A 15688-nucleotide genomic window follows, 5' to 3' on the forward strand; every position below is an offset into this window, starting at 1 on the left:
ATTTTGTGTTCCCTTGTTGCTTTCAGTTTAAACTCCCAGCAGAACAGAGAGGATGGAGAGAGTGTGAGCTCAATAAACGATCCCGTTCACGTTCACTGGTTACCAAAAATGTGCATTAAGTCGACCCTTTCTCAGCTCTCTGTTAGGACGTCCTTTCGGTCCCCACCACGACAGATCTTCAGAAATCCTACCTCTACGGGGTTGCAGTGCGAATCCCACGCGCGTTCAGTAGCAACCGTGGACTGGGCTCGCGGCAGGCGGGGGGTGGAGGCCTCTGTCCCGGGCCCCGCCAGCGCTTGAGACTTCTCGGGATGGAAGCCGTAATGCGCAACTGGATGATGGCGGGATGGCGGTCCCCTCCTGGACGGTGTGGCCATTGTGCGCTGACGCCCTTTCCTTCTCCACAGACACACCGACGGCGAAGATTAGGCCAGACCCCCCACACCCCCGCGAGGGCCAGAAACTGCTACTCCACTGTGAGGGCCGTGGCAATCCCGTGTAAGAGGATCCGCTTCCCGCCCCAGCGCACCTCCGCACCTCAGACTGTGGTCTTCCCTTAGAGTCTCCCCATCGCCCCCTACTGTCAGCCTCTTGCCTTCCCTGTCCCTGCCCTGCGCCGTCCATCCCCCACCTGTTTCTCCTGCAAAGCCGCAGAAGGGGGGCACTCTCTGGCTGCCCCCATGGTCCCCGTAGGACCAACCAAGTCACAGTCAGATACGAGTTAGGAAATCACCCTCATCCTCAGGTCAAACCCCAAGGGGTCACCCCTCCCTTCAGCACCTCGTGCCTGTGGCCCCTGTAAGTCCTTCAGCCTGCGTCAAACCGTCCTTGACTTCCTCCACCCAGGTGTTTTTCTGTCTCCCTTCAGCCCCCTGGCCTGCTCTCTCCCAAACACGTGAGATTTCTCTGCCTCCACAGACCCCAGCAGTACCTGTGGGAGAAGGAGGGCAGTGTGCCCCCGCTAAAGATGACCCAGGAGAGTGCCCTGATCTTCCCCTTCCTCAACAAGAGCGACAGTGGGACATACGGCTGCACGGCCACCAGCAACATGGGCAGCTACAAGGCCTACTACACGCTCAATGTGAACGGTGAGCCGTCCCAGCCCTCCGCCGCATCCCCCTCGCCCTGTCTGCCCAGCCACGCCCTGTGTCTCGGCTCCTGAGAGCACCCCTTGCTGTGCCCTAGGGGCAAGGGAGGGGCAAGAGCCCACCGCGGAAGGGCCTGGGACTTGGGCTCTAGGTCCGCTCTGGAACGTGTAACACGGAAGCAATCAGCAGGATGTCAGGCTCTCGACTGCCTGGTTAGCACTGGTGGCCCACCGGACACCGTCCTCCCCTGCCTGCGCTCCCCAGGCAGCAACAACTACAGTTCTATGTGGAGAGGCCCCAGAGTCTCACCGGGGCCAGCGTGGGAGTTCCCCTTTCCAGTGGGCTGTCCCAAGGCTGCCACTCCTGTGACCCACAGGGGACGCGTGGAGCCACCACCACCATGTCCTTGCTGCAGACCTTGGACAGGGTAGGGTGGGTCCAGGCAGAACACAGAGGTCTGCTGGTACGACGCTGAGACACAGGGCATTTTCTCCGATGCCTTATCTCCCAGAGACACTAGTGATGCTTCTTCTCTGAAGCTCTTCCCAAAGGTGTGACCACAAAACCCAGGAGCCGTGACAGGCTGGCACAGAGGTCCCCTTATTGGAGAGTGGGCAGAATTTTTTTTTTAATTTTTTTATTCTTATGTTAATTCCCATACATTACATCATTAGTTTTAGATGAAGTGTTCCATGATTCATTGTTTGTGCACAACACCCAGTGCTCCATGCAGAACGTGCCCTCCTCAATACCCACCACCAGGCTAACCCATCCTCCCACCCCCCTCCCCTCTAGAACCCTCAGTTTGTTTTTCAGAGTCCATCGTCTCTCATGGTTCGTCTACCCCCCCGATTTCCCCCCCTTCATTCCTCCCCTCCTGCTACATTCTTCTTCTTCTTCTTTTTTTTTCTAACATATATTGCATTATTTGTTTCAGAGGTACAGATCTGAGATTCAACAGTCTTGCACAATTAAGTGGGCAGAATTTTTGAAGATCCCAGTGGCAGTGGGGTCCTGCCAGAAAACCTTATAAGCTCAAAATAGGGGAAATACATTGTCGGGGGAACACCAGAGGCTCCCTTGCTGGAAATGCCCGTTCGGTCAGTGAGGTGATGGCCGTCGGGCCTCCCATGGATAAGAGACCTGAGACCCGTGGGAGCGTGGTGTTTGTGTAGATGGGGTGAATCTGACTCCAGGACAGGCCTGGGTATGTGGGAACTGCCTCAGCACCACAAGCAAAGCTAGCATAGGATGCCAGCATCGAGGACCAGTGTCAGCCCCCAGATCTCCCCCTGCCAATTCCAAGGCTGACCGGCAGGGCGCTGAAAGTTCTTGGCCCCTGTGGTTGGTGGTTGGTCTCCTGCGGGCCCGCCCTCCCCCACCCAGTCCTGTCTCACAGCGTCCACTTCCAGTGCTGACACCCGGCGGTAGGAGGAGGTTCTGCATCTCCTTCCAGGCGTCTCCTGAGCAGTCTTGGCCCCACCAGCCTGGAAGGAATAAAGGAGTTCCAGCAGAGACAGGGATCTGTAACTGATGACCCCACACGTCATTTTGGCCATGGAAAGCTCTGTTTTTCTAAGGCATTTCCGTTTCCATAGCCTCGGAACAATTATCCAGCATTAATTTTTTTTTTTTTTTTTTTTTTTTTTTTAGCGTGGACTGTGTGTCACCTGCTGCCTGGGAGAAAGACAGGGGCGACGTCCCTCTGCTTCTTCCCACTCAACACCCTCACACCCACCTCATCATATCATGGAGCCTCCAGGCCAATCCTCCCCCCACCCCCAAGCAGAGCATAAAAAAACCAAAACATAAATGTTTTCTTGTCAAATTAGGCATAGCAACAGTCAAGGAACCAAAAAGCTGGCCCAGTCGAGCTTGAGGAGACGTAACATAGGAAAGACAAAATCTGCAAGGAGTCAGTGGGGCATCAAGACTCAAGCTGAGTCTGTGGGAAAACAGTAGCACTCCCATGGGTGGGAGAGTTGTATCTACGGCTAATGTAGTTTTGGACACATCAGAACTGTGTCCTGGGCCTGGGCACTGTCTTGGATATTTGGGGCCCAGACTAGGCTGGTGCTGTCCGTGGCATGCCTGGCCCAGTGTGTGCTCTGAGGATCTACACGCCCCCCCCCCCCCAACCCCGTAGATGCTGCAGTGGAGGGCAGAGACATTAGCCACCATGGGAGGAAGCTTGGGGTGGGGGCGGGGGGGGGTTGCATCCATGAAGGAAGTCTTTGCCTTCCCCACAAACCTCTGGATGGTGGAATGTGATGCTGGAGTCCCAGACCTCCCGGAGGAGGCGTGCTGGAGGACTGGGATTTCGTTGCATCTCAGAACTGCTCTTTACACAGCAGCTGTAGTCCGTGGCACTCTGGGAGGTGCTGTCAGAGTCCCCTTTCCCAGCTTCGTCGGTGTTTCACTGCCCCTGCTCTGTCTGGTCTCCGGGGGACAGGGAATAGGTTGGGGGCCCCACTAGAGAGGCCAGCTCTGAATGGCAAACAGACAGGAGGTAAGAGGGCCTGGAGGGGATAGAAGGAATATAGTCTGATATCCCAAAAGTAAAAGCAAGAGCGAGAACAAGAGACCATGTAGGCGTTAAAGCAGTGAACTTTGACCAAAGCTTCCGTGCCAGAAACAATTTAAAGGGTTGAGTGTGAGCAGATTTGTCCATTTATTCAGGAATACATAATTGTTTTAAACAATTATTGCGTTCCAGACACTGTGTAAGAAAAAAGGGTACAAAACAAGGCATATCCCCCCTGCCGTATGATCCAGTCCGTTCTGCTGGCGTCAGCCCGTGTTCTGTGCTGAGTCCGATTGCCCACGGCCAGACCAGAGACGCTCTAAGACCAGGGCTCTCCCCAGGTCTGACTGTGTGCATCCCTCCCCGCAGACCCCAGCCCGGTACCCTCGTCCTCCAGCACTTACCACGCCGTCATTGGTGGGATCGTGGCATTCATCGTCTTCCTGCTGCTCATCCTGCTCATCTTCCTCGGCCACTACTTGATCCGGCACAAAGGTCAGAGGCAGCGGGGAGCCTGAGGGCAGGTAGGGAGGCAGCCGGGAGCCGGCTGCAGGATGGGCCTTTGGGGACTCTGCTGGCCCCTTGGAGTGTGAGAGGAAGAAAGAAGACAGCCAGCCCTGTGTTGACTGAGCACCACCAACCCGCAGTAGAGCCCGATCCCTCGGTGATCACCCAAGTAAAATGGAGCCTTCCCACTCAGTCGGCGGCTGCTCCCACACTGCTCTGCCCCCAGGGTCTCGTGCTTTCAGGCAGAGACCTGCCGACTCTGCCACTCCGTCCCATCTCTTCCTGCGCTGGCTTCCTTTCTCATCTCTTTGTCCTTTGGTCCCCCGGCGCCTTGTCCCCACACCATCTCTCCTCTCCTCTCCTGTATCCAAGCCTGCTGACTCCTCACAGACTTTCCCTCTGTACCTACTTTAGCCAGCAGTCCAACTGCATGGGCTGACCCAGATCTCAGCTACCTGCTCGGGGCTGACCTGCAGTTTCCCTGTCCCCAACCTAGGGTGGGCATGCATGCTCGCTACACACCTGCTCACGTGTACACACATGCATGTGCACACAGGTGCACACATATGCACATATGGAGGTACACATGTATGCATACACACACGTACACGCATATACTCACACATGCACACACGTGCACACATACCCACGGGTGTACACGTAGACACACACACACCTAGAGGTGCGCACATGTACATGCACACATTCACACGTACACATATACACACGGGCGCACATACATGCTTATGCACACATGTGCAGATGCACACATACATGCATACCTGCACACACAGGTACACACACAGGTACATGTACATACTCACATGTATGCATATACACAGAGGCGCGCACATGCTTATGCACACATGTGCAGACACATGCACATGCATACGTGCACACATACAGGTACACAGAGACACATACACACCTGTAGGAGCACACATGTACATGTGTGTACTCACATGCACACACATGTGCAGACACACGTGCACACATACAGGTACACAGACACACACAGCTAGAGGAGCACACATGTACATGTGTGTGCTCACATGCGTGCACACACTTACACATGTGCAGACACACATGCACATGCATACATGCAGGTACACACAGAGACACATACACACCCGTAGGAGCACACATGTACATGCGTGTGCTCACACGCACGCACACTTACACACGTGTAGGCATGCATACCCATGCATACACCCATACACACGTACCTGTGTATGTATACACACATATACACACCCATGCATCTATACACACACACACATGGGGCTTTTTTTCTTGTTTTATAAATAAGATTCTAATTAAGGACTGCATTCATTCATTAATTCATGAGGTGCAGTCAGGTGATGGATGTTGGCAGCAAGATACAAATTGGGTCAGGTGGGGAGGTAGAAAGCTCTAAGCAGGAGAAGCATTGCAGGAACAGCTGTGGTGGGCGGGCAGGGCAGGACAGGGGTGGGGGGTGGGCTTCAGAGGTGTGGAAACTGCTCCTGAAACTGACAGGAGGAGCTTCTCCCTCTCTGCAGGAACCTACCTGACACATGAGGCCAAAGGCTCGGACGACGCCCCGGACGCAGACACGGCCATCATCAATGCAGAAGGCGGGCAGTCGGGCGGGGACGACAAGAAGGAGTATTTCATCTAGAGGCGCCCAGCCACCTCCTGCGCCCCCCAGGGGCCCCACGGGGACTGCTGGGGCCATCACCAACCTGGACTTGTACAGAGCGACCCCAGGGCCGCCCCTCCCGCTTGCTCCCCAGCCCTCCCCACCCCCCTGTACAGAATGTCTGCTTTGGGTGCGGTTTTGTACTCGGTTTGGAATGGGGAGGGAGGAGGGCGGGGGGGAGGGAGGGTTGCCCTCAGCCCTTTCCGTGGCTTCTCTGCGTTTGGGTTATTATTATTTTTATAACAATCCCAAATCAAATCCGTCTCCAGGCTGGAGGGGCAGGGGCCCTGGGTGAGGAAAAGAACAACCCTGGAGTGTTAGGAGGAGAGCGAAGGCGGAGGGGTGAGGACAGGGAGCCAAGCCGGGCTGGTGTGGGGGGCCCTCCCCGGCCCTCCACCCTCCGTCCTCCACCATGGAGCAGCTTCCTGGCCTCCGGGGGGGGCAATGGGGAGGTGGTGAGCAGAAGCTGGAGGGGGCTTTTCCTCTGCTAGTCACGCACCTCAAGCTACAGACAGGGAAGCAGGTACCACCCGGTCACCCCTCCTCCAGCACAACGGGAGAGGGGTGAGTGGGGGCCCCCGAGGAGGTGTGACCCGCAGGTGGAAGGCAGCCACGCAGGGACCCAGGGCTTCCGCATGGGGAGGACGCAGGTCCCTGCCCGGAGGGGGTAGATCTGCGGGGGGAGGATGGCGGAGAGGGCCGTGTTACCCCTCGCCCCTGGGGCGAAGGAAGCCAGGCCCCGGGGTGGTGGTGGGGGGGAAGCTCCAGCAGCTGTGGGAGAGGCGCTGCTCCCGGCCCCTGGCTCTGCCCCGAGCCCCGCTGTCGCTGGGCCACCACTTCTCTCCGGCATCGCTCGGCAACCACTCCTCCCGTCTTGTGCCGCCTGTGCCCCTTCCCGTTCCCACAGCAGCCAGGCAGACATAACAACAAAAATACTAAAAGGCGCTTCGCTGCACTGAGCTGTGTCCTGCCCAGACGAGGGGCGTAATGTGAACCCTGTGAGTGTGTGGTTACGGTGTCCGTGTGTACATGCACATGTGTGTGAGACAGAGCCGGAGGGGGGCTCCCGGGCGGGGGGGGGGGGCTGGGACGCCGCCAGGAGGGCTTCGGGCGGGCCGGGCTCCTAATCAGGCTGTGGACCTCACCTGGGCTGTGGTTCCGCCCCCATGTGTCCCAGGCCACCCTCAGTGCCCATCGGTCATGGAGAAAACAGTCCCAGGATGTGTTTCGCTCAGTTGTCCATCTCGCCTCTCCCTAAAACACAGAGCATTCAAACCCTGCCTCAATTTCCCTTCTCAGAGGCACGGAGCCAGTGCCACAGCTTTGCTATGCACCCCTCAGGCCGCTCCCTGGCACCGACCCTGGGAGGACCGCTGTCACTTCTTTCCCCTACAGTCTGTCCCCTGCGCGGCGAGGGCTGGGGCTGAGACCTCGGTCTCCTTCCCATTTCCACCCCTGCTTTTGATTTTCTGTCTTCCTTCATTGCCGTGGAGATGAGGTTGCCCACACTCCCTGAGCCAGGGTGCCCCTCGGCCCCGCTCACCCGCTCCGGCACATCCTCCCTGCCGCGTCCGGCAGGCTCGCCCACCCCCTCAGTTCAGGTCATAGCCTCGTGAATCTTCCAGCCGCTGGTTAGGGCCCTTGGGCACCGCAGGCACCCCCCACTTCAGCCAGGGCCCCCCCCCCACAGCAGCAAGGCAGCCTAGGGCCCCAGGCCTGTCGGCTCCCTGTCTCCCAGCACCTTTCCTCTTTGAGCTGAACCACTCTGTCCATATTACACAGAAGCCATATTTGTACGGGGGGCGGGGGGGAGGGGCCGTTGTGCTGTGTGTGTCTGTCTGTGGGTGGGGGGGAGGGGAGCAGGGAGGGGATCGTGTATCTTTATAATCTTTCTAACTCTCCTGTGCTAATCTCAGAGGGGCCACCCTCAATATATCTGGATTATCCGTGTCGTCCGGCTGCCTCCTTCTTGCTCCAGTTGGGACGTGTGCGTGTGAGGGTGGTCCTGCTGGTGTCCCCTGCATCCGGCGCCTCTGGGGGTGGCCGTGTGCCTTGCCATGCCCCCTCCCAAGGGCATCCCTGTATGGAGACCACAGAACTCTCCAAGGGAGAGAAGGGTGTTTAGCCCCCTTGGGGGTCCTGGCCGGTGCTTGCTTTCCAGAGTGTTTGGGGAGGGGTGCCTGACTGCTCCCCATGGCGCATCGCCAGGCGGTGCTGGAGAAGGTTAAAATGAAGGCAGAGGCTCCACCAGCCCCACTGCAGGTCAGACCCTCCCCAGGGACCACTGTCTAACCCGCTCACGTTGAACCTGAAACTGGAGTTGGCATCCTGGGAAGAAAGGGGGTGAAGATCTGCGTAAGGCGCCCACCTTTTGTGTCTTGGCTTCCCTACTCTGGCTCCATGCACCCCTACCTAAATGCAAAAGAGCTTCTTGGTGAGATTGGAGTTGAAACATGCCATGCTTTCTTGGAGTGAAATAGTGTCACCTAACCAGCTCCTGAGACTCCATGACTTACCCCTCCCAAAGTCCCGGCTGTTTCCCCACCCGAGAGAGTAAAATACAGGGAAACGTCAGAGATGGTGCAGAAGCCGGGTGGGAGCTGCTGCAGAAGAGCAGAGGTGTTGGCTCAGGGGCCTGCGTCTGCAGAGTCCATGCTTTCGCTCGCCAGCCAGAGAGAAGTAGAGGACCCCACCCCAGTAAGGGACTGTGCATGTTGCTGAGATGCCAGCCAGTGCAGCCGTTCCAGAAACTTTATGTCCCCCAACAGAAATATGAATAGAGATTACCCCATAGGCAACCGTCCCATTTTAAAACATGTTGCCCCATTGTCCCCCAGAGCCTGCTTTAACTCATCAGGCCGGGTACTGTGCTGGGTATGGAAAACGCATTCATTGCGCCCATAGGTGGCTAGACGAACGCCCCATCGCTCCCCGAAGTAGCTTCATTATGCAGCCTGGAAAGCTGCCCCCCAGCCCCTCCCGTCCTCGCACGGAAACACCCAGACACCTGCCTACCACCTAGCGCTCAGATATGTGCATTCAACATACAACACACAGCCACACACACAGACTGGGGTGCACACGGGCGGGGCGCTGGGGCCATCAGCCACCCGCGGATCAACCCCAGGCACCACTCACACCCCCTCCCACAAATGTCGCCCTGGAGCCAGCTTTCCCTGGATCCAGTTCAAGGGGGTGGAGACTCAGTGAGAGTCATCAACTGCCCCTTCCCTCCGCCTTCCCAGCAGGTCTCTTATCTCTGTCTCACAAGTCACCCCTGGCCCCTCTTCCTTCCTGGTGCTCGAAGACTCCGTCCTTGCTGGAAAACCCCCTGGCTTCTCAGCTCCGCTTTCCACCTTCGGGAAAATACCCACTATCTGCTGGCCGCCTTTTTCCTTTCCCGAGCGCAGGTCCCCACCGATGGAATCCAACCTCAAAACAGGAAGCCCCGGGCTAGTGCCCCTTCTGCTCCTGAGGCTTAGGCAGGCCATGGGCGTGGGACGAAGTCTTCCTGAATGCCCAGCTCCCCCCCGCCGCCTATCCCATGGCCCTGCCCAGAACTGATGGCCTTCATTAGCCCCTGGCACTTATCTTGGAGCTGCAGCTGCCCATAGGACGTTCCCAGCCCTTCTCTCTGCCTGCCCTGAGTCCAGCAGTGCCATGGGGAACTGTCTGCAGTACCAGGTGAGTGTGGGGCCAAGCCCATAGTCCCCCATCTCTTTACCTCACCACCTCTTTCGGTCTGCCCGGGGGCCTTTGCACCTCTTCTCTTCTCCGCTCCTCTCTCACCCTTCCCTCTGTTTCCTTTTTCTCCTTCTTACTCTGGTCTCCTGGGTCCCCCATCCATCTGGGTCCCTGGTGCCCTGGCCCTGACCTTGTCCGGCTCTTGCTTCCTGTCCGGTGCCCTCCCCTGCTCTTCTGCCCAGGTTCCCAGGCTCCCTGTTCCATCCTCTCCCACTGTCCCCCTGTGTCCCCTCCTCCAGGCTAGCCTCCCCATCTCCCCCTCCCGCGCCCTCATTCCCAGGGACTCTTCAGTGGGGTAAACAGATGATCTGACTGTCTGCCCCCTCTGGGGCTGTCCTCCAGGTGGCGGATGAGGACTCTACTAAGTTCCCCTTTGGAGACGATATTTGGGACGAGTTTAATGATTCCTATGACCTGAACTATAACTACAGCAATGTGGACGCAGCTGCCCCCTGCCGCTCGTGCAGCCTGCTGGACGGCTCCTCGTTGCCCTTCTTCATCCTCACCAGCGTCCTGGGCATCCTTGCCGGTGGGGCGGTCCTCTTCGCGCTCCTCAGACCTCTCTCCCACTGGCAGGTGTGCCCCGAACGGCCTTTCCTGATACAGCTGGCCGTGGGCAGCACCCTCTTCAGTACTGCGGTGCCCATCCTGGCACCAGGGCTGAACGGTGTCCAGGGCACAGCGCTGTGCCATCTGGCCCACATGGTCTGGTATGGCTCAGCCTTTGCCCAGGCTCTGCTGATAGGCTGCCATGCCTGCCTGGGCCCCAAAATGAGCACAGGTCAGGTCCCCAACATCAACCTGGGGCTCGGTGTGGGACTCTGGGGAATGGCTATCTTATTGGGGCTGCCAGTCACCCTGGCCACTGACACTTCCCGTGGATTCTGCTCCGTGACATTCAGCAAGAGCCACTGGTTTCTGCAGCTGTCACACATCATGGCCTGTTTCACCATCTTCACCTTGTTGCCGCTGGGTTTGCTGGGAGCCAAGGCGCTGATGAAAATACTGGGCAGGTGGCCGTGTCCCTGGGTCAACGTCCTGTGGGCCTGGTTTGTGTTCTGGTGGCCCTATGGGGTGGTTGTGGGCCTGGACTTTCTCGTGAGGTCCAAGACCTTGGTCCTGTCGACATGTCTGGCCCAGCAGGCCCTGGACTTGCTACAGCACCTGGCAGAGGCCATGGCCATTCTGCACTGCGTGGCCACACCCCTGCTCCTAGCCCTGTCCTACCACCAGACGGCGCGCACCTCCCGGTCCTCCCTGCCCCTCCCGCTCAGACAGCCTTCTCATCTGGACACCGAGGGAGCAAAGTCTTAGCTCTTTTCCCACCTGTCCACCTGAATTAAAGTCTGCACTGCTTTTATGAAGCTGATGGTTTCTTATTTTATCCAGGGACATAGAGGAGAGGAAGGAGCATGGAGAGAGAGGCATTTCATGCCAGACCTTCCTGCCGGCGGCGTCTGTTTCTCTAGCCGGCCTGGGGAGAGAGTGAACCATGTACAAACTTCCTCAGGGCGCACAGATGTTCTCTAGAGGTGTGGGGTTACTGCCGTCTCAAAGGGGGTTGGAGAAGAGATGCCAGAGTATGAGGGGAGCCGGACACTTGAAAAACTAGAAGACACGAAGGAGGAAGAGAAGCTGCTCCGGAAAGCAAATGAAACAGGAATAGAAACCGGAGAGAGAAAACAGAAAAAAGAGAAGGACTCAGAGCATGTCTCCCCACCCTGTCTGTCTTGTCCAGCCTTCCTCTCTGCCTTCTATGTCCCTGACACCTGTTGGCTTTGCTTAGAGATCAGGGAGAGAAGCATCCCGGGGGGCTCCCTTAGTCCAGGGAACATATCAAGATAATTCGAAAAGCCACTTCCTAGGAGTCATCTCCCCGAGGTTCATTTCTCGGCAGGACCTTAATCCCCGTGTGTGTGTGAGCGTGCACACTTGTGTGTGTGTGTGTGTGCGTGCATTTGTCTGTCTCCATCTGTTGGCACCTACGTCCATGCTGGGTGCATGCATGTAATACCACCGGTCCGCGTGTGGGTGCCTCTCCCTCAGTGTCCGACCACACACACCTGTGTGCCCGCCCTGCGCTCTCTCAGACCCTCCCTCCACTTTGCTCCACTCTCCATCCTTGTTTTCAGAATGTGGAATCAGGATTAACGACTCACTCCCTACCCAAATGTGTTTTCTTTCCCCTGGCATCTATGCCAAGTTTTCTCTGTGTGTCTGTGTGAGATGCATACAGGGGACCAAAAATCAAGAAGTCGAGAAGGTTGAGGCACTTCAAGGGGAGGGGCCTGACCTGACTCATCTTCTGCTTAGAATCCCCCAAATTTCCCCTTTGAACCCAGCTATCCCCCTGATGCCCTGGTTGCATAGTCATGGTCCTGGAGGCTTTTTCTCCAGGTTTGGGTAATGGTTGGAAGGACAGTGGATAAGCCCTCTCTGTAAGGGACGCAACTTCTACCACCACCAGCAAATTCACCCTCGACCCAAGATGCCACACACCCAAAAATGAGTTTCTCCCTCCAACCCAGTTGAAGGCTGGGGAAACTTGAAGGATACCTTCCATTGTCTGAATCGGGACACAGCCTGTCCTGTTTTGTAAAGACGTGATCTAACCTGGCTTTCCCCTACACCGTTCCTGCTCGCCTCTGGGCTTGGAGACAGCTAGGAGAGTGCAGGAGAGGAGCAGGCACGAGCTAGAACATCCTGGGCAGGCGGCGGAGAGGCTCAGGAATTTTCCTGGGTGGGTGCGTGACAAAGCCTCCAAATCCCCCCCCCCACCTCCTGTCTCTTAGCAACCATCGGGGGAGCTGCTGATTGGTTCATCCTAAATTGAAAGGCGGGACTTAGGGCCCATGGAGCCGCGGGAGGCATTCTGAGACAGAAAGAAGAGAAGGGAAAATGAAAAAAGAGAGAATTTACAAACCTAATTTATGCTGAGGCCTCCAACCACAGTTCGCGAAGGCGGCACAGGGATTTCTCTCTCATCCTCTTTCCAGAGACTCCTCCTCGGAACCCGCCAGCCCCGCCCCCTCTCCATCCTACCTGACATCCCCCGACCCCCTCTCGGGGCAGCGGGCAGTGGAGGGTGCTCTCCGTCCTGAAACCTCCAGGGTCAGCCTGATACTCGGGAGGCTGTACGCAAGCCCCCGGGGCTCTGCACCCCCGCCCCAGCCCGGGCCCCAGCCCCTAGACACAAACCGCGTCTGCAGGGTCTCGCTGGAGAGAAGCCCAGAGAGCCCCTATCACATCTCTCACGAAGCCAAGGCCGAGGCAGAAGCTGGTGGCTGATAAGAGGTCCGGGAGGCTGGGGCGGGCTCTCCACGCTTATCTCCAGCCCATCCCACCCCTGCCCTGCTGTTTTGCCCCAGTCCTTCCCCGCGACCCTTTCCTGCACTGTCTACTGCACAGGGATGCTTCTTCTGTGAGCCTCAACCTGACTTTGGATGTTTCTTCATCCATCAGACTTTCCTGGGGTCCTCCCACCCCAAGTTGTCACCCCAAGCCATCTAACCCACCCACCGCATGCCACCGGCCTCCCCTAAACTGATCTGAACCTGGCATCTTTTCAGCAACCCCTCAGGAACCCAGCTCCTGTTTCCTTAGAACCCTTCAGAATTTCATCTTAGGGTTGGCAGGGACATTAGCTGTGTCTGAGTTAGTGGGCCTCCCGGCTAGAGGAACAATCCTCTCTGAAAGATGAGAGCAGGGAGCAAGCAAGCGTGGGGAGCTCACCTTGCCCTGGGGAAGGTCCATCCACACTGCTTCCAGGGGGAGACTTATTTCTTCGGGGAAGACTGATGATCACAGCGATGCCCACAGTTCATTTATTCCAGGCTGGGGTCCCTTCCCAGAGGTTGCAGGAAACAGATACCTGTCCTCACACCCTTTTTCCCACCCCCATGTCCGAACCCCACAGCCCCATCATCACCTTCCCCCAGAGGTGGCCCTCTGAGGAATTCTGATTGAAAACGTCACTGGGATTTCAAACCCAATTCTTCACCAGCTCTAATTGCCAGGGATTTGCCTGAAAACCGTCGTATGCTATCTAATTATTCTGACAAGAGCAGCCCGCCGTCTGGGCACAAGGAGAATCACAGCTTTAATTAACAATAATGCACCTTGCAGACGAATGTGACTGTTTAGGTTAATTAACAAGTCCAAGTCCTTCCAAATCGAATCCACACATCTTCTGGGTGATTTGGGCAGGAGGGATATGGGGCACGCAGGGGGTGGGGCCAGCTGAGAAATGAGTTCAGCAAAAGTGGGCGTCAGCTTTCATCTCTCCCATGACTACCTGCTGCAGGATCTCCAGAGACCCCCTTGAAAAACTGGTTTAGGGGAACTGGGAGGGGGGCATAGCTGTAGGGGATTTCAGCCATCTTTATGTCACACTTACATTTAGGAAATCTTTCCGACGCAGTTGTATAAACGAGAGGAAGAAGTCTTTGCAATTTTTCAAATGTGTTTAATTCCCTGTCCATGTGTTTGGGAACTGGGTTTCCAGCATGAGAACCCCAACTGCCCCAACACTGCTATGTCTCTCTGCCTTTCCTTGTACCATGTTTTGGGGGCACTTAAAGTTGCCTACTCCCTAAGATTCCCAGACAATGTTCCAAGTCCCAGCCTTGTCCTGCTCAAGGCTTATGGTTTGAACTTTTTTCCTGAGTCTTTCCCTCTATCCTGAAAGAATAATACACTGTCTACAGCTGCAAACTGCCTCTTTCTGAAGGACCTGAGCCTGCTCTTCTCCCTCGAAGTCGGGTATTACTAATGCTTGGGGAAGGGGGAGTCCTAGGTCTCTTGGAAAATCCAGTGAAAGTGACGAAATCTCTCTTTAGGAAAATAGAATATTACACCCACAATTTGGCATTGAGTTCTTCCCCACCGCCCTTGGAGTTAAACTCAACGCAGGAATTTCTGTGATCCGATGGTGGCTTTGTCTCCTCCTTGCTCAGGAAGCTTGAGGCCCAGGGACCTAAAGAACTTTCTGTTCTCTGAATGGGAAAACCCTGTTTGTACTCTGGGCTTTGCACTTGACATCTCTTCTGCCTGGAACACTCTTCCCTGTGCAGTTTCCATGCCTGGCTCCTTTTCATCCTCGGGGCCTCAATACAAATATCGCCTCTTCCAAGACTCACCTTTCCTGACATCAAATGAGATGGAGCCCCTGGCCACTCCATGCACCCAGTTATTCTCCGCCAATTCACCTGAGATGTTTCCAGTGTGGTGTGTATCATAAACTGAAATTGTCTCCTTTCTTCATTGGTTTGCGGACCAGTTTCCTGCTCATCTGCCCCTCCCCCACCACAACAAAGCAAGTGTCAAGAATGCAGGAGCTTTTACTCTGTTGTGACTGGAACATAGAGCTCAGGAAATAGGTGCCAAATATGTGAATTAATTAATTTCCTATGAATAAAGCGTGGTGTCCCAACCTGGAGGGTTTGCAGGCCCCTGGGACAAGTAAACACAGAATTCCCCCAGAACAAATGTCAGGGCCCAGAGCTCCTCCTCCCGAAGTCCTCCAGGGCATCTCTCCCAGCTATTCAGTCGTTTGGGGGCTGAAAAGACTGGAGGACTGTCAGCACAAGATTTCTGGCCTGGGTGGAGGGAGGTGGGGGGATGGGCTAACTGGGGGATGGGCATTAAACGGGCACTTGTTGCGATGAGCATTCGGTGTTGTACGGAAGCGATGAATGACTGAATTCTACTCCTGAAACCAGTACTACACTCCTTGTTAACTAACTTGAATTTAAATAATGTCTCAGAAGAAAAAAAAATAAAAGATTTCTGGCCGGGGAACCTGTTTTCTGTGTCCACTCTTGGGCAGCTGCTGCCGGGGGGACTCACCACAGTCCCCGAGTCACAGGTGGGAGGAGTGATGCTCGCTTTCCTTCGGGACGGTACAGCTCCGGGCATCGGGGGAGACTGGAAGGCCTGCCATCCTTCATCTTTACTTGAGGAAAAGTGATTCCCCGGGGATGCCCCCGAGTTCAAGGAGACGGTCTTCCACTGGCTCAGAATCAAATTTGGAGTCCAGCCACTTCCTCAGATTTGATCACACTCGGGGAGGGAGCCCACACTCTTTGTGGACCTAAGAGACGTTTTGGCCTCCCTACTGCTTGTTTCTTCTCCTTCCTTCAGTCC

The 15688-nt window shown here is 56.2% G+C and overlaps 2 protein-coding genes across 3 annotated transcripts in view; both read left to right on the top strand.

Annotated features, from left to right (window-relative positions):
- CADM3 (cell adhesion molecule 3) overlaps positions 1-5920 on the top strand; it is a 29154-nt gene extending 23234 nt beyond the window's left edge. For both annotated transcript variants that reach the window (XM_045876690.3, XM_045876691.3), the window contains 4 exons: positions 408-498; positions 919-1088; positions 3982-4107; positions 5661-5920. In XM_045876690.3, the coding sequence (XP_045732646.1) occupies positions 408-498; positions 919-1088; positions 3982-4107; positions 5661-5779 (506 nt within the window). In that variant the 3' untranslated portion in view covers positions 5780-5920. The remainder of the gene's footprint in view (positions 1-407; positions 499-918; positions 1089-3981; positions 4108-5660) is intronic.
- A 151-nt stretch (positions 5921-6071) lies between these two features.
- ACKR1 (atypical chemokine receptor 1 (Duffy blood group)) lies at positions 6072-10908 on the top strand. Its single transcript, XM_045876692.3, has 2 exons — positions 6072-9484; positions 9887-10908. The coding sequence occupies exons 1-2, from the start codon at positions 9461-9463 to the stop codon at positions 10856-10858; spliced, it is 996 nt and encodes a 331-aa protein (XP_045732648.1). The 5' UTR covers positions 6072-9460; the 3' UTR covers positions 10859-10908.
- Positions 10909-15688: the final 4780 nt, after the last annotated feature.

This window comes from Mirounga angustirostris, unplaced genomic scaffold (assembly GCF_029215605.1).
Source record: "Mirounga angustirostris isolate CCGP_5_RB_7025 unplaced genomic scaffold, mMirAng1.0.hap1 SCAF_6, whole genome shotgun sequence".
NCBI lineage: Eukaryota > Metazoa > Chordata > Mammalia > Carnivora > Phocidae > Mirounga > Mirounga angustirostris.

What these genes read in the sequence shown, in the direction of transcription:
- ACKR1 (XM_045876692.3), top strand. Translation starts at nt 9,461, where the DNA reads ATGGGGAACTGTCTGCAGTACCAG. An exon ending in GGAACTGTCTGCAGTACCAG is followed by an intron (nt 9,485 to 9,886) that starts GTGAGTGTGGGG and finishes GCTGTCCTCCAG; the next exon opens with GTGGCGGATGAGGACTCTAC.